This window comes from Strongylocentrotus purpuratus, unplaced genomic scaffold (genome assembly GCF_000002235.5).
Source record: "Strongylocentrotus purpuratus isolate Spur 01 unplaced genomic scaffold, Spur_5.0 spur5_scaffold_14, whole genome shotgun sequence".
In the NCBI taxonomy this organism is placed as follows: Eukaryota; Metazoa; Echinodermata; class Echinoidea; order Camarodonta; family Strongylocentrotidae; genus Strongylocentrotus; species Strongylocentrotus purpuratus.
The window spans coordinates 22,477,202-22,496,092 of NW_022145599.1; the positions used below are offsets into that span (position 1 = coordinate 22,477,202).

At 36.7% G+C, this 18,891-nt stretch overlaps 2 protein-coding genes across 3 annotated transcripts in view; both read left to right on the forward strand.

Moving 5' to 3' along the window:
* LOC578237 (arf-GAP with dual PH domain-containing protein 1) overlaps positions 1–9,902 on the forward strand; it is a 32,665-nt gene extending 22,763 nt beyond the window's left edge. For both annotated transcript variants that reach the window (XM_030984480.1, XM_030984481.1), the window contains exons 4-8: positions 585–777; positions 1,748–1,894; positions 2,552–2,635; positions 4,329–4,463; positions 5,797–9,902. In XM_030984480.1, the coding sequence (XP_030840340.1) occupies positions 585–777; positions 1,748–1,894; positions 2,552–2,635; positions 4,329–4,463; positions 5,797–6,048 (811 nt within the window). In that variant the 3' untranslated portion in view covers positions 6,049–9,902. The remainder of the gene's footprint in view (positions 1–584; positions 778–1,747; positions 1,895–2,551; positions 2,636–4,328; positions 4,464–5,796) is intronic.
* A 4,299-nt stretch (positions 9,903–14,201) lies between these two features.
* On the forward strand, positions 14,202–17,630 carry LOC100891061 (transmembrane protein 70, mitochondrial). The gene is made up of 2 exons (XM_003726984.3): positions 14,202–14,568; positions 15,858–17,630. Exons 1-2 carry the CDS (start codon positions 14,386–14,388, stop codon positions 16,467–16,469), a joined length of 795 nt encoding a protein of 264 aa, XP_003727032.2. The 5' UTR covers positions 14,202–14,385; the 3' UTR covers positions 16,470–17,630.
* The last annotated feature ends 1,261 nt before the right edge of the window (positions 17,631–18,891 follow it).

Sequence of the window (18,891 nt, forward strand, 5' to 3'; positions counted from 1 at the left end):
ATTTATCATTGTCATAGTCAATGTCATTCCACCCAAGGTCTTTTCAAATAAAAGTGCGCTAATGCCAACGTCCGTGAATCTGTGCCCGCAAAAATTAAAAAATACTCAGAATGAATGATCATCTCAAATTCATATTGCACAAATTTCTGGTCGTTTTAAACATTTAGAGAGCTTAGGCCTTATTTTGTCTTAAAATCTGTAACTGTTTTGTTTTAATAAACGCAAAATTTAAATACGACTAATTTCTATTTACCTAGACTTTAGTAGTATTGATACTTATTGAATTTTGTAGACATTTAGTACTGGTAATCAATGTACACAAAAATGAAAAAGAAGCTGACGATGCTGTATTTAGGTCTGATATTCTTTAATGCAATCTGTACCCCTTCAAGTACAAAGTAAATTACAAAAAGTGTTTTAAGGGAAACATGCTTATATTCTTGTATAGTCTTTCTAGCATAACCTGGGAGAGAAAGATCAAGGGGGCGGTATCCTGACTTAAATGTAAAATTGATGCCTTTAATAATGTTGTATCCCCACGAGCTGAAACTCTTCATATCACCATGGTTACTCTTCTGATGCAGGGTTCTACGAGAGCAGTGGATACGTGCAAAGTATGAGCGCCATGAGTTCATGGACCTGGACAAGCAGACGTATCGGTCGGGCAAGAAGACGGGCTATCTGTGGAAGAAAGGCAGGGATGATAACAGGTTCCAGCATAGACTCTTTGTCCTGTCAGAAGATGATAACACACTCAAGTATTATAACAAAGAAAATGTAAGCTGCTAGACATATTCCTCAATTATTTGATTTTAATTGGCTTAAAGGGGTTGTAAACTGACTAGACTTCCCGTGATCTGACTCGGGCCCAATCGGGTATAATAGGACTACGGACAACAAGACCGCAGCAAGAACGCTGACCATGTAGAGATTTAATCGCTGACTACCGTTAATCAAGTCAATTCGTTTACGTGCAGTTGTCCAAAAGGAGACGTAGATGGCGTTCCCCTGTATTCTTCAGTTTTCACCCCCTTTAATAACTGGCTGCTGCTTGAATAGCACCCATGGAACAGTACAGCTTCGGGCCGGGTAGAGACATAAGAGGACTTGCTTGCATTATTGTTCAATTATTTTCCTGCTTGAAAATCAGTTTGACATGTTTGGACTGTATAAGAAATGTATGAAAATTAGTAGAGAAAGCTAACACAAACCTCAAATGCAGTATTGCTTTCTTTAAAATATATATTTTTCAAATCATGGGTAATTGTGGCATGGATTTCTACAATTACCTTTTAGTGGTCTCAAAATTTCTCTTTTCAAATCAACCATCTTCCTAATTGAAACTTCCCGGCGTGACAGTGTTTTAGATGTTATGATTGTCATGATTGAATATATTTTGCAATTTTAATCTGTAAAAGATTGAGCAATTCTGCCTTTGGTCACGATGACATTTTATTTAATAAACCATTTCAATTTTTAATTCAAACATATAACTACTTGAGAAATTCCTCCCATAAGATTAATTTTGACTTTGATTTTAGAGAGAATTATGATCTTATAAATGCCTCTTTTATTGTTTTACTGAGACAGGAATAGAAAATGGATAGCTATTCATTTTTTAAACACCCCAAAACCACTTAATCTTCACAGGTGCATTTTATTGAATATATTCATTTATTTGTAAAGTTTGAAAAAAGAGTTTGAAAACACCTTGATTTTCCAATGTGGTCTTTGACTTATCCTCCAGGCAAAAGAGCCCAAGGCAACAATACTATTGTCTGAGTTGAATGCTGTATTCACCCCAGAGAAGATCGGCAATCCTAACGGCCTCCAGTTGAGCTATATCAAGGAGAATATGACTAGGAATATCTACCTCTATACCAATGATGGAAAAGTAAGTAATGATAATACTTACTTCTTTAGTAACAAACATGTTGTCAGCACATGGTACTGTAGTTGCGACAGCTCAGTTGGTAGAGCAGTGGTCTCGTAATCTGGAAACCAGGTTCCAAACCAAGTCGATGCGCTTGTGTACTTTGGTGAGGCATTAATCCTCATTACCAGGTCCCTCAGAGAGGACCTAAATCCGTCAGTCCTCTGGCTGCTTACTAACAAGCACTTATGCTTTCTTAGCAGTCAGGTGAAAAAACCACTACTACTAGTCACATTGCCATATCGACTGGAAAACTATTCCAAAAGGACTGATTGTGGGCCATTCGTTCAAATTATTATTATTTTTTTATTTTTTTATTTATTTATTTATTTATTTATTTATTTTATTTTTTTTTGGGGGGGGGGGGGGGGGGGGAGGGGGGTCGCAATTGTTAGTGATCTAGTGGTGGACCCCATAAGACAAATCTTAGCAATTGATTGTATAATAACATCATGAACTTCTCTGTGTGTGGCATAGCTACCATTTTGATGAGCATGGCAATGCTTTGTGATGGGTTGTTATACTTCAGTACATTGATCTTTGCATAAATTTCATGAGGCATATTTACCTGATTCCATATTTCTCTCCTTTTTCTTCCTTCTCAATGTTCCTTTGCAGGATATAGTAGACTGGTACATGGCAATCCGTCATGCAAAGTTCAACAGACTCAAAGTGGCATACCCAGGGGCAAGTGATGAAGATGTAAGATTCCATTTTGTTTAAAAAAATGTACCCAATCTTATACGGATTACACACCTTTGTTTCCTCCTTTTTGAGATTATCTCCATCTATCTTTGAAATGTTCATACAAACATTTTGCTCTAGATTGATTCTTGTCTTATTAGTAGTTCATTAGGTCCATGATATCCCTTTTTTTATCATAAAAAGATGTTTCAAAGAGGCCCTTGAGGGTATGACAATTGCTCTGGCATTAATGGCTCTGCAGTCATTATTTTACACTAATCAATTTCATAACTTGAGTCTCCAAAAGCATTGTACTTTACTCCAACTATAGCCTTCAACCTAATTTTAATGCCATCTGCAACCCTAACATGATTCCTGCAATAAAAATCAAGCCCCAGAGCCAACCTCCCCCCCCCCCCCCCTTTCAGGCATACTGTTTGCATCTGGTGTTGAAATCCTGCATGTCACTGCCTCACCAATCAGAAGATTCTATAGATTCAGTATTTGTTCAAGTATTCATTTTTTGTATACGGTATGTGTAAATGAATGGCAGGAGGGATTTTTGCACACACAAAAAAGACAAAAATAAAATGGGAAGATGCATGCTGCAGTGGCCCTTAAAGATGAAGTTGAGTTCTGGTCATGCGATTGCATTGTGAAAGAAACGGTGTGAAATCGACCAGAAAAGGTTGATCATCTAGCATATAAGAATTTGTGTGTATTGCAAGGTTCTGGAATCATCAAAATGATAAGAAATTTGGCCAAGTCTTGGTAAAGTTACAAACACTGTACACAGAAAGATGTATATGGGACTACACGAACACGTGGCGTAAAAATCCTACCCCCCGAGTTTTACGATGAACATGACATATTTAGAATATGAAGGCATTTGAAGAGCCATGCTTTTCAAGGAACATGTCTTACCTGATGTTCTTCCACACTTGCATAATAAGAATGATAACGCTCACAAATATTTTTCACCTCTTCCCAGAACTCAACCTTCTCTTTAAGTACACTCAGTGACTTGTGTGGTACATTACCATTTGGTCCAATCATGATAGTCAAATACCCATATAGTATATCATCCTTTGGTCTGACATCAGTTTATCTATCAATATTTTATCCAATCACCATTTGATTTGGCCAAGTGGCATTGGACCAAATAGCAATAAACCACTTGTGTCTTGCAGATAGGGATATTCAATCTGCACTATCTTTCTTTACGCTTCATTTTGATTTTGCCATTCATATTTCTATTTGGCTGTTTACTAACTCAGTTCAATGTTTTTTTAAATACTTCTATAATATTGGATGGCTTTGAGTGTGATACATGAATATATTGCTTGAGCTATGACAATATTGGACAAGTCGAAGACGAGTCTAATATTGTCTTTAATAGCGAGAGCAATATATTCTTGCATCACACGAAATCAAAGCCGTACAATTTTAATATTATTATTATCTATATTAGTCTGACTAGCGAATTAAAAATAACAAAATTTGACTTAGCTAGGTAAATATGGCTTTGTTTTCGTTTTATATTGCCATGATATCGATATCGATAGTTGAATTTCCTGGATGACTGAGCAATACGAAAACAACATTGGTTAGTCATCCAAGTATTGTGCTAAAAATATTGAATACACTGATTTATTGTACCACTAGGAAGCCTTATATAGATAATGATGTTGAATATTTTGTGCCCTCCCAGCTGGCCCTACAATTAACACGAGACTTCTTGAAGGAGGGATGGTTGGCCAAGACTGGGCCCAAGGGAAACGAGGCCTACAGGCGACGCTGGTTCTCACTCGATGGCCGCTTATTAAGTTATTACTCAGATCCACTCGTAAGTTATCCTACTCCTCTTTCGTTTGGAGATGTGAGATGTGAGTTGGTCATGCAGTAATGTCCATGCTGCAAACAGCTCTTTGTCTTTGCCTGCAAACTGACTATGATCGATTATATCAGACACAATATTGAATATCACGTCCATGCCTGATCATGTCCGATCAATACACATCAATTGGACGAATACCAAATTTACTATTCAAATATTTGGGGAAAGAGGTATTCGATAGTTCCAATATTTGGAATACAAAGTTTCAAAGTCAATCCTGCCAATGCAATGTCCGGTGCAGTGGCACCATTTTCTAGACCTATAAACACTACCTTAAAATACAATATTCTGATGTAGCAATTCTGTAAAAAAATCGTTTAGAACAACAGTGATGTGCATTTTCATACTTATCAAAAAAGGCTATTAAAGAAACATCAGAAAAATAGAAGTCAACTTCATTTTTGACTTAAGGTAGAGTCTATAAAACTAGTCCAAAATGCCTGGTATGTAAGTAGCAAAAGATAAGTTTGGGGGCGCAATTTTGTTGTTTGGCCCAGGCACAATTATACCTAAATTTGGCAATGCAAAATTAGGACATAATTTGTGCTCTATTTTTTTTTGTCATGTTTTATTGTCAGTTTTTCCATCATGCTTTTCTATGGTGGGTTTGAAAACTTTCTAAAAGCCAAAGTGGGCCTCGACTTAAAAAAGGCTGAGAAGCGCTGTTCTAGATGATGTGGTTTTATGATGTAAGCTCATTCGTCATCCTGTGGAAATCATACGTTTGACCCGTTTCTTGTGCTTTCATGCAGGATTACTTCACTGATAAACAATTTATCTGCATGTGTCTTTTACAACTTATCCCCCTTCCTTTTCCTTTTCTTCCCCCCCCCCCTCTATTTATATCCTCTTCTCTCCTTTCCCTCCTCCACCGTGTCCACCTTTCCTTCCTTTCTTTCTCCCTCTCACCCTCTCTCTTTCTCTCTCTTTTTCTCTCTATCTCTCTCCCCCTCACTCTCTCTCTCTCTTTCTCTCCCCCTCTCTCTCTTCTTATTATTTCGCTCTTCAATCTAGTCTCCTTTCGACCTCTTTCTCTCTTCTCAATCTTTAAATGTCGACTCCTTTCTTAGGTTTTCCCTATTATTACGTAATTTATATTTATGCTTTTTTTTAATGTCATGACTCTTGAGTGAATTTATGTATATTATGTGTTGTATACACCCAAGTGTTAATCAATTATTTTGAAACTACATTGTATTTTGTTTATGTGCTGCCAGTGGAGGCCAATTTTCTATGTTTTGAATATGGATCAATAAAAGAATCTATTTATCTATCTATCTAGGATGCCTTCCCCAAGGGAGAGGTGGTGCTCGGGACGAGATCAGATGGCTTCACAGTGAGGGAGGGTGTACCCCCAGGCCGTCTGGACCAGCTGTACAGCTTCACCCAGGTGACACCAACGCGCCAGTACTACCTGAGCGCAGACCTACAGGAGGAGAGGAGGCAGTGGATGGAGGTCCTCATGAAGGTCATCGACACGCCCCAGTCCAGGCAGGATAAGATGCTCATGAGCTTGGTCAACAAGGAGAAGTAGGAGGATGAAGGATGGGGAGGAGTGGGAGATTGGTGGAAGGAGAGAGGGGTATGGGTCGAAGGTGATTGTGGGACAAGTGGAAGAGGGGCATACGATTGATAGAAGTGGAGAGGGATTAGTAGAAGAGGAGAGGGATTGATAGAATAAGTGAGGGGAGTTGGTGGAAGAAGAGAGGGGTATGGGTGGAAGAGGGGCATGAGAAAGATATAAGAGGAGAGGGATTAGTAGGAGAGGAGAGGGATTAGTAGGAGAGGAGAGGGATTAGTAGAAGAGGAGAGGGGGATTAGTAGAAGAGAATAGGGGAGTTGGTGGAAGAGAAGCAGGGGATTGGTGGAAGAGGAAAAGGGGAATTCTGAAAGCGAAGAAAAGAAAGAGTTAAGCTAGATAAGCCCTGTATCAGGGGGTTGAAGATACATGTAAAGATGATAGGGGTGATACAGATGAATGAGGGGCAAATTATTGTGATTGTAAAAAGAGAAAATTAATTGAAAATGGAATAAGAACATAAAATGGGGTGAAGGTGAGGTGCTTGAAACCTTTGAATTAGAAAGCCCTATTGGTTGGTAGAATTTACATGTATATTATATAACGTATGTACATACAGCAGTGCCAATGAAATATGATGTAACCATTATAAATTTTCACAAGGAAATGTTGACATTCAGATCTGAAGGAAAAAAATCAAATATTCAAAATCTATAAAGGACTATTTAAATCTTCTCTGTCTTGTGTTTATGATTATATATTTTACAGATGAATTTGTTATATTTTTGTTTTCAAACAGCATAGAGAATATAGATTATATATTTATATAGTTGAACTCGAGTGTTGTTCCTGGTAAAAGAAAGGCCACTATATTTTTTACATAGCGCTCATCCCGCATCCAGCTAAAGAAATTATCACAATTGTCATTTCTCTACTAAATTGGTTGGGAAATTAGAAAGAAGAACCATTTCTTGAAAATTTTGAATAAATATGCTTTAATTATCTGAATAATGGTTGAAGTCAAATATCAAAATCAAAATCAAGTAGAAGTTTTGTGCATAAAGACAATTTGATTTTGTGAGTTCTTTGAAAGAGAAGATAACTACCGGTTTTACATTTGAAGAGTTTAAATTTGAGTGCCAAAGTAATACCACCAAATTGAATAAAATTTGCATAAATTATTCATGATGGGTTTCATTCCAGCCTAAACTTAATGCTTTTGATTATGACCTGCATGCAAACAAATTGCACTTTTGTAAATTCTGTACCCAAAGTGTTGTTAACAGACCTGACTAATGTGAGAGCTAGAAACAGAGTAAACATGCACAGTACATGCCATTATGGGCCGCTTACAGAAGAGAACCTCCTGTTTAGATGTAATTTTATAAGCATGGCATTGCATCACTTCACACTCACTATCATAGTTAAGAATTTTTATCCTATGTGTAGTTATAGGCATTGAATCTTTCCTGAAATTATGTTTCTTCTACTGCAAGTCATGTAATGTTGTAAATTGTGTCTAGAATATCTGGAAAATGGTGTATATGTATTTGACTTATGTGCCATTAAGAATCATGGCATGTCTTTGTACAAGTAAATGTGTGTTTTATCTTTTTTGTCAGGGGAAAAGATTGTTAAAATGATTTATTTGTTTACTTTTTCCCCTTTTTTTTCAGTGAGACCCTAGCGCCATAGATTTACAAATTTATCGCTATAAATTTCCATGTAATCATGTGAGTCAGTGAACAAGAGGAAATTGATGATGTGCATGTATATTTTAATATCTCTTAAAATTGTATGCATTTATGTCTTTCATTAATCAGTTTATTCTTGATTGCATTTTCTTTCAATCATTTTCTTTCATGTGCTATTGCTGTGTTTTGATGTTTGTTAGTTTCATGTAATTATAGATGCTTTAAACCCTTACTTAAGACTCGTTAATGTCGTTAAAGATGTCATCTGAACTTTGATCAAACATTTCCAGGAGCTTCCAAATTTCATATTATATTCTAGAATAGATTTAAAATCATTCCATAATTTTAATCTTTCTTTCGAAGGAAAAGAGCGGACTCAAATTTATAGTCTTTCAATGAATTTTTCAAATTAATATTTGTCTACTTTGAGAATAACAAATTCATTGATATATAACGCATATTTTGTTGATTTTAATCGTGCTCATTTTATATACATTCCTGGCTTGTTATCTTCCAAAAAATCAGAGTATGCAATCTGACATTTTTGTTAACATGTACTTGTGCCTTAAGAAAATAAGCCTACATTTTATACCTTACAAAGCCTAGGGCATTTGAATTGTAGATCAATTTGGCTAAATAATCTCTCTGACAAATCTACAACTGCCAAGTAGACTTCATAGGCAAGATGTTGATATGTAGATAACGTTTTGTTTTGTTTTTGTAGTTTTTTACTTTTCAATGAAAAAAAAAAGCTCTATTTTATAGAAAAGGCAGAATCATGATGAATATATTTGGATTATGTCTGTCTAGTACACTTCAGACTGGGAAGATATAATTTTATACATATAACTTTATATTTTTGTAAACTATCAATATTTTTTTATTTCCATTTTCAAATGACTTTGTCTTGGAGGATACTCAGAATCACTCTCGCCCAATATGATTATATCATCGCTCCATTTATACAAAAATAGAAAATTACTACTGATAATGAAGTGCTGAATTTTCTTTAAGTGCAGATGATTATGAACATAAGTCTTGGGGCAAAAATGTACTTAATTCTGTCGATTTATGTAAACAAAAAAATAGTGTTAGAACAAAAAATGCAATAACATATTTTGTGTGAAATTTGGTGCATTTGATAAAGTTTTGTATGCATACATAACAAAGGCTGGTGAAAAATACTGCTTTTTTTCCTCTTTGGATTGGCAAGCTGAATTAAAAGAATTCATTGTATTTGATAGAAGACAACAGTGAAATATAACTTATGTAGAATGTAATTAGGATATGCTGGGTTAATCAGTGTAAAAATTCTTATATTGTGTGTGTGTGTTTGTGTGTGTGAGTGTGTGTGTGTAGGTGGAGAGCATTTTGTTTAAGACCAGGGTCATATATGTTTTTCAGTCTTTTTACACAACTCTTGTAAATTTAATGTTCAGTAGAAAACCAGATGAAAGGAGTTTACTTTTATATAGGTGCATGATAAATTAAGAAGGTTTATGAATGCTACTTCCAATTAGAATTGAACAAATCCAACTCATTTTGTCTCAAGGCTTGATCAATATTTCTATTATTATAAACTATGAATCAGCACCAAATACACTGTAACAAGTACATTGTGATATATGTGTGTTATGCATACGCTGATGTACTTAAGTATTAATATCTACTTAATAAGTTAAACCATCTATTTTTCACATCTCTTTTTCAAATCAACTTGTAATTATCCGTGACATAATTCAGTTGTGCATCGTGTATAAATATTTTATTTTTTTTCGGCTTCAAAAAAATAAATGTCAAGGATATTCAAAATATATATAATCATGATTATCATTATTTTGTTACATTTAGGCACAGTTCATGCACAGTATTGATATCATATTCTGAAATAGATTTAAGTATCACAAAAATATGCATGGGGATAATAAATCAGGTTTTTTTCTTCATAGAAATGAATACATTTCTTTTAGAAGTTTGCATGTATTATGCCATATGTACATAGTGATCTTTGTACAGAGTGACATGCATAATGCTGAATTGTGAGGTTAAGACAACTTTTGACAAATGTAAATTAAGTAATACCATTTCCAAGTTCCAAGCTGCTATATATGATTATGTAGATTAGAAAATAAATGAGATGTTAAATGAACAGTTTAAATTTTGACAACATCAGAACTTGTGTTTCTTGTATTTAGTTCATTAAAGTAATAGCATTGTCAGTTTTGCTACAATACCAGAGGGGTTTTGTTATTATAATATTTCTGTACAGAAAGCCTAAAAAATACAATTAGGGCAAAAAGAGCTTCATTAATCCAGGGCCTATTCATAAAATCGTCATGGTGATTTGACATTTGCTCTGCGAACAATCGCTTCCAGTTGAACCACTGAACTTGACCCTGTAGCTAAGAACAACATAAGGAAAGACAAAGAGAGAAGGGTAAAGAGAATGAATGGCAAAGGGAAATATAGAAGAGAAAATTATATAAGGAAAGCCAGAGAGAGACTGCGATAAAAGAATAGCATAAGTAAAGACAGAAAGAGAAAACGATAGAAGGAAAAACTTAGAATAACATAAGCAAAGATAGAAGAGATCATAGAAAGGTAAAGATAATGAAAAGCAAAAGGAAAGGTAGAATTGAAAAGAAGATGATAGAAGGAAAAGCATATAATAAGAAACAGAAAGGTAGAAAGAAAGCATTTTGATAAGTGCCCCTTTCCCTTTTAATACGCTCCCCTTCCCTTTCTCATTAATGCCCCCTAAGTGCCATATTAAATTTGCAACGTGCTCCTTTTCCATTCTATTAAGTATTCATTTACCTTCTGATAAGTGCCCCTTTTTCTTTTATGATTGTAAGAGCCCTTCCCCTTTTCATTATTGCCATTTCCCCTCTGCCGATCAATACCCCTATTTAACATCTGATAGGTACCCCTTCTATGTTGACACGTGCCCCTCCCTTTCTTATAAATGCCCCTTTTCCTTATGATAAGTGCCCATTTTCCTTTTTTTGTTTGTTTACAAGAGCCCCATCTCTTTTTATAAATATCCCTTTTCACCTTTAATAAATGCCTCTGTTAAAATCTGATTGGTGCCCCTTTTTCTTCGACAAATTCCCCTTTTCCAATCTTATAAGCACCTTTTTTCATTTCTAAAGGGTGCCCATTTTTCAGATGTGAGAAGTGCCCCAGTTTCACCTCTGATAATTTCCGTTTTTATTTTGATATGTGCTCTTTTTCTTTTCTAATAAGTGTCCTTTTCCCTTTAGATAAGCGCCCCCTTTTTCTTTCTCCATAACATATGTGCCCCTAATTTATAGCGACTAAGAGCAAAATTTTCGTTAATTTTCCCAAAACTTGTTTGCCTTCATAGTTGATATAATGTGTTACTTATTAAAGGTCTTTCAGTCTTTTGATGATTAAATTTGACTTAAAATTCCATCAGGATTGTTTCTCCCCCCCCCCCCTCCCTCTTTAAAAGATGAAATTTTTCACACAGCGACCTCACAAGTCTTGCTCGTAAATGAATATTCAGACCATCATCCCCAACTGCAAAGTATGATGCCTTATAAGCAGTATCTTGGACCTTGTAAAGAGAGAAACAAATATTGAAATCACCCCTGATAAAGTAATCACAATAATGTAGGGGTAATGTAATACATCACCAATTTCCAAAATTTGTATATTTTCACTTTGAGGTTTTCCTTTGTATGTGACATTTCCCCCAGAAAATGCCCCTTTTTGTTGATGCTCCCCCTCCCAACTTTAAACGACGCCCCGCCGCCCCTACAGATATGATTAGTTGTGTTATCAATGGGCACATTCCACGGAGTACTTTAACATAAAACGAGGGGTTAGACAATGGGGTTCATTCTTTATTTGCCATTTTTTATTTGCCAGCGCCAACGCTGGCAAATAAAAAAAGATTCCATCAAGGGAGTTCAAATTGGAAAAAATTTAACAAATATTGTTTGCCGGACATATTTCTTTTTCTGTGAAAGCTACAAATTGTATAAGTACGCTACAATATCTTTTTAAAGTCAATAAATAAATCAAACTTTTTGTGGATGGGCAAGGATAATGATGTGCCCTGGTTTGGAAACATAGTTCAGCAAGTTAAAATGCAATGTATTAGGCCTATGTGTTCATTTTTCTTTAAGTGTTGAAACAAATGAAGAGGTGAATTTCAAAGAGATAAATGTACTTAGTATTTTTTTTTTTTTAAATTAGGATAGGGGGCGGATCACTTATGGGTAAAATGCACTTGTTAAAATCATCATGTAATAGGCATAGAATGCATTGTCAAAGTTCAACTATGTCTCATCACTTATAATTATTAGTCCCTCAATCATTGGCAGCTTCATATAGCTTTTTTCCTGCTATTTTTTGTTCAGAAGGAAAAAAAAGGGGGCGTGCTTCCCCAAGCCCCCCCCCCCTGGATCCCCCCTGATTTTATTTAGAAATGCTGAAGGCTTGGCAGGATATAGGAAAATTTCGAATCTCTGAAAGTGTTGTGAATCCAGTGATATTTAATAATAATAATATGTGTATAAAGGTTCAAATTGTTTTTGATGGAGATTTATTTGCTACAGGGATGTAATTTTTGATAATTATGGTTATGCATGTGAAGCCTAAGGCTTACTTTCAAATTCTTGGGATTAATGCGAATCGTGTTTATTATTACTTCAGATAATTGATATTACTAATGCTATACCAAATAATTAGACAAATGCTTCTCCCTTTTTCAAATTGCAGCAAGTTGATTTTCAAAATTTTAATATAAACTTAAATCTTTCTGTGCAGAAAACAATATTTCATACCTTATAAAATCAAGACTGTTTTGTCAAATATTTAAGCGAACTTTTTGTCAAGAGCAAGGAGCACCAGTGGCGGAACCAGCCAGTGGCAAGAGGGGGGGGGGGGGGATTTGTGATAATATTTAGCAGCGATTCATCCAGCCTGTCAATAAGCCGGGGGGAGAAGAAACACTTTTTTTTCAAGCGAATCTTTTTTTTTTTCTTTTTTTTTTGCCAGAGGGGAGCCGGACCCGTCGCCCCCCCCCCCCCCCCCCCCTCGTGGATCAGCGCCTGAGGAGCACAACACTTATCAGGAAACACTTTCATATTATACATAACAACAGAGATTTTCACATTTTCTTTAGGATAATTGGTGAGGAAAGAAAATGCAAGAAAGGAAAGAAGACTAGATAAAAGATGGGATCCAATCGCTTCGCAAAACGAACAATTAAAAAAAAATCTTATATCACCAGCCCCGGCCGTTTAACTGGCCGGTCCTAAAATTTCATGTGAGTCCCGTTTTATATAATTTCTAATAAGTCCTATGGGAATTATAATCAATTTTGAAATACCTCGCATATTTCACTGTTAACGTATGGCGCCTCCAAGGCAAACAAAAACACATGCAGATTCCCAGGGGGTTATGGGGGCCGGAGGGGGGGGGGGGGGGTGGTCTTTCAACAATTTCATCCTTCATTAATCTTTCTCATAGTCTTAATTTTAATGTAAGTTGCCTTTTACATTAGGTTAACTTTAAGGAAGTATGCCTACAAGCAGGCGCGTACGCAGGATTTTTTCAAGGGGGGGGTTTTAACATTTATAAATCGGTCCGAAAATTTCGCAACGACTCAGCCAGCCGCTGAATAAGCGGGGGGGGGGGGGGGGGGGGGGGGGGGGGTAAGAGGACACATTTTTTTTTTTTTGGTCCCAAAAAAAATCGCAACGACTCAGCCGACCGCTGAATAAGCGGGGGGGGGGTAAGAGGACACTTTTTTTTTTTTTTTTGGTCTCGAAATTTGGAAATTTGACATTTTGCTCCGTTGGGGGGGGGTAAGGTCACCTTTTTTAGGTCGGCCATGGGAATAATTTTTTTTTTTTTTTTTTTTTTTAATAATTAAAAAAAAAAAAAAAAAAAAAAAAAAAAAATCCAAAAGGGGGGGGGGGGGGGTTTTAGGTTTTTTTTAGGGGGGTTTACACACAAAAAATTTCCAAAGGGGGGGGTTTAACCCCCCAAACCCCCCCCCCCCCCTGCGTACGCGCCTGCCTACAAGGGGGGGGGGGGATTATAAACACTTTTGAAATCCTAATTTGCACGTAATTAAATGGCAGTCAACTTTTTTTTTGGGGGGGGGGCATCCCGGGAGGCATCCCCTGTGATTTATGCGGAGTCTTTTAAACTTTCGGAGCATTTATTGATCTTTTCCACAACCTCAAATAGTATGTAAGTCGCTTTTTTAATTATTTCAAGGAACTATTCATCAGAATTTGATAAGATGTATTAAATATCCTGGAAAAGGAGATGCATGCTGTAAAATAACTTTTCAAACCTGTTATCTTCACACCGCTTGCCGAGTGTACTACGGAAGTAAGCTAGAGTAAATTGTCTTGATAAGGTCTATCTCTGTATAGTACGGCGAGGCAAGTGCTATGCCGCTCCGGCCCGGTCCGGGCCGCGCCGGTCGGGCCGGGTGGTACGGTACAGCCGATATGCTCATTCTCATTCATCTAGCACATAATTCTCGAACTTTTGCTGCTCCAGCTCCCTGGATTATCGCTCTGATCTAGGCCTCGAGCTCCGAACTAAACTGAGATTTACGTCAAGCCAAGGCGACAGTTTATTGTCTAGCCAAAAAACGGTCGTATTCGAGATGAGTGGCCTCAGCATAGTATTTAAAAAAGTTGAAGGAGTAGGCCTACCACAGTTGTTAAAGTTAATACTGCGGCCTCACGTTGTTCGGGCCCCCACGATCATGGCGAGGAGAGTGATAACGTTACGAAGCTGCTTCTCCAGCTCTGCCTCTGCCCCTGGCATTGGAATTCGTCGTGATTATGTAAGTTAGAATACAGATGGTCATGATTTGATCTAGTCTACAGGTTACTACAGACAGTTACGGTACTGATATTATATCTAAACCGATTTATAGCTTCATTCTCTTAATTCTTATAATTATAATCAAAAAGACAACCCGGTACCTGCCCCCCCCCCTCCACTCAGTGCTTAATATTTAGGGTGGACCTACACGTATATGCATGTCCCCCCTTTTGAAAACACCCCCATAAGGCCCTAAGTCCGGTGTAATGTCAATGCGGGCTGGATTTTTGTTTACTACGAGCCGGACTTACCCCTCTACGATCTACCGGACTTTTTGGGAACACGCATGCGCTCCCTTCGACCCTGGAGTGGGGGGAAGACAACACTACAGTTCTGCTGCTGCTGAATCTAAGTCTTATTAGGCCTAGATCTAGACCGAAGTTTTTAGTTCGTTAGCCTCTGATTTGCCTAAATCAGAGGCTAACAAACGAAAGAGACAGAAACTTCGGTCTAGTCTAGGCCTAGACAGAAATAACCATCTGGTATGGTCATTTCTTTAATTAACTGACATTTTTTGACATTCAGGAGCCAGATGCAATGTCAGCAGCTAGCAGAGCAACCGTTGATATCAGACACTGAAGTTTTCGGTCTATTCTAGGCCTAGACAGAAGTAACTGTCTGATCATATGGGCAATTAAATTATCAAACTGATATGTACTATGAGAAATCATTGAATAAAGGCGGTCATGGAGCCAGGTCAATTGTGGCCAGCCGACCAGTCTCAGCGGAACAACCATTGAGATATCAGAGACTGAAGCTTTACTTTAGTTATGGCCTTGGTGTATGCTGACTGCTGAGACTAGGTATCATTTCAAAGAGGAATAAACACTTTCTAATGGTAATCAATCAATGCAATGATTATGCCATGATAAAAAATAAGAGAGCTGTATCAATCCAACTTTTTTTTTGGAGGGGTTATTTACTTCTTGTCTTATTTCCTTAGACCTTGTTTATTTTCCCCCATTTGCTGTGACAATACCTTAATGTTAAGTATTTGGCGACAACAAGTCTTGAAAAAAAAGACTAGCCTGTAATATCTGAGCTGAGACATATATGAATTAAAATGCCCCCCCCCCCCCCCCCAAGAGACCAAATGCATCAAAACATTTGTGTAGCTTTCCTTTCTATCTTCTTTCATCTTTATCATTTGTAAACAACTCCATGAGGAATATATTGTAATGAAATTGAAAATATTGTACATGTACATGTATGTTGATGTGATTTTCTTGATTTTTTTTCCATACACAGTTGACATCTTCTGACAATTTGCAGGAAAACCTTCAGTATAGCAAACTAGTTTATCCTGGAACTAGGAGTAGAAGGAAGATATCAACCAGCTTCAATCCACTCAAGGTAGAACTCAAGGAAGAGCAGAATGGAGAAAGGCTCATATACAACGGACCCCTCACCAAAATGGTCTGCCTTGTCAAATTTTTCTCCTTGTCAACGAGCATCGTCAGTACTGGATTGATTACTACACTTGTCCTTTCTAATGAGGTTGGTGCGATGACCTATATAGCAGGTGGTATTTCGTCATTAATGATCTTCACACCCATCATCCTGCATTGGTTCACCAAAGGATACGTAGCTAAGATGTACCACAACCACACATCCCAGACTTACACTGCGTGCACATTCAATTTCTTTCTGAGAGACGTGAAGACGGAGTTCCAACAGAGTGATGTAAGCCTACCCGCAGTCACGAACGCGATCTCATCCTTCTCCATCCGTGACAAAGCAGTGTTGGTTGATCCTCGTGGTTTCATCAACCCAAACCATTACTCTCATTTGATGGGATATACAGACACTGATGGCAATGTCAACTTTGAAAAGCAATCAAACTCGGAAGAATTAAGATGAAAACTATCACTGCATATAGACTTGCATGACAAGAGATGTAATTTTTATTTCGCATGAATATTGGGAATGCGATACTGTAGGAAGTGCTTTTCCCAATAGCACTATCATCAACCTTGAAGGGTATGCCTGACCCATTTGCAAGTTGAATCAAATGAATAGAGAAAAATTAAACAAACAAAACGATGAAAGTTTCATACTTTCATCAAAATCAAACAAAAGATAAGAATGTTATGACAATTTTTTGTTTTGTTTGTTTAATTTTTCTGTATTTGTTCAAATGGGCTGGACCTGCCCTTTAATAAATAAATTCAATTACATATATAACTTGATCACAAGGGTTATTGATCATCAAAGATCCTGTGAGTGGAGTGAAGAGTGCCCTGACCACAAGTCAGCTTCAATAAATGTAGAAAAGCAGGAATAATAATAATAATATCAGGAAAAAATCATATCATATCGATGTAGAGATGTTGTGGTCTATAAGGATACGTCATCGGAATGTAGATCATGTGGTTCGCAGTTCGAGTCCCACTATGGTACTAATGTCCTTTGGCAAGAAACTTATCTAAATTTGCCACTCTCAACCCAGGTGTTGAATGGGTAACCGGTAGAATCCGAAAGTTAATGTGGTTAGATCTGCATTTACGTGCTTGTTAAATGGTGCCTGGCTGAATAATCCCCAGGGAGTGGAGGGTGTGCTCTATCATGTGCGGATTAGCGATTGGATCCAATGACTTAGGCAATTACTAATTGTAAAGCACTTAGAAACGTAGTACAGTATGTGTATGAAAGAAAACATCCCAAGAAATATCTCAAGTTGTTCTAAGAGATTTATTATATTCTTGCCCATTAATCTGCAAGATTCCCCACCAAAGTGTATAACAGAGGTACATGTATTAAGCAAAATACTCTAAGCATACTGTACAGTTAGTTTATCAGCACGACATGGTCAACCCATTTTCTTGATAACATGATGTACTTTGCCAAGTCAAGTAAATGTAATCAACTTTATGAGTGCTCTCTTCCCACGTGTGTGTGGGTGATGAAATATTTCGTTCACATGCTATTATATTTTGTTAGGTACAACAATTGTCTAAACGCGAATTGAATGAATAAATGTACGTGTTGCCCTTCCGGGTGAACGTTTTTGCATAAATGCAATAGGTTTGTCAACTGCTTTATTTCAGCATTTTCAACTATGATTTTGCCTCATTTAAAAGTAAAGGTTTGGTTATTGAAGTACTTCCCCCCCCCCCAGTCTAATCTTACATGGCTTAATTATGATGGGGGTTGTCTGTCCTGAAACTTCTGATTGTTTGAGAAAGTCGGGTTATTCTCCATTTGTTGACATGATCCCAACCATAGCTGCACTGCGTAAGCCAGGGTAATTACCAATATACTGCATTATTTATACAGACTTCTGATAAAGTAAGTGTTAGGCGCTATTATTTTTCCAAATCTCAGAATATCTTTCTGACAACAAGTTCATGTATATTTTAAAAGGTTAGAACTAAATCCAAGATGGGATTGTTTTAGAATAACTTACTATATTTGTTTTGCATCAGAACGTTGTTTGGGTCCCAGAAAACAACACATTGGACTGTAGTGTAGATGATACCAAAAAATAGGCATCAAAGGACATTTATATTTTGGCTTTTACTAAACTGTCGGGTTGCGCCGCTGCCTGAAATTAGCAAACTTTTTTGTTTTGTGTTAGGTGTGTTTCCAAATGGTTTGGATCGAGGGAAAAAAGATGAAAGTGCCTCCATCAATTTCTGTTTTCCTTGATTTCAGGCTTTCAGATACTATTTGATACATGTACAGTATATGGAGTCAAAGAGAATAATAACTTGATTTCTAAAATTGTGTTGGAGATGTTTAAACTAAGGTATTTTCAATTTTTTTCAACTTTTAGACTTCATTCTTTCATTACTATGCTTTAAATATTTGATGGAGCATAGGAAAGCTGGAAACCAGGAAAATTATCTTGAGAGGGACACTTGTTTCCACTTGAAGACACCATACACAAATATTGGCAAATTTTGCCAGCGCTCCACAACCCAACTGTTTTACATTAGCCCATTTATTTGTGCTAGTTTATGAAAAATATTTGTATGAGTGTGGCAAATTAACCCTGTTCATTCACGTACCAACTGAAAATAAAACAAACTCTGTTCAAGGTAATGTATAAAATTTATTGGTTTTACATCAATCTTTCATTCATCAAGAGAAGACATAAAATATACTGGAAGTATACAAAACAAATATATTTATATATGAAATAGCTCTGTTAGTTGAATATATTCTGGCTAATAAAGAACCTTTAGAATTACAATAATATCTTTTCAAGGCTTAAAGCTTTCCCACATGCGTTAAAAATCACAACATAATACTTTAAACAACCAAAAATTACAAGGATTAC

Excerpts from the sequence above, each read along its gene's own strand:
- LOC100891061 (XM_003726984.3), top strand. The coding sequence starts at position 14,386 with ATGAGTGGCCTCAGCATAGTATTTAAAAAAGTTGAAGGAGTAGGCCTA. Across the intron at positions 14,569-15,857 it reads TTGGAATTCGTCGTGATTAT|TTGACATCTTCTGACAATTT; the intron begins GTAAGTTAGAAT and ends TTCCATACACAG.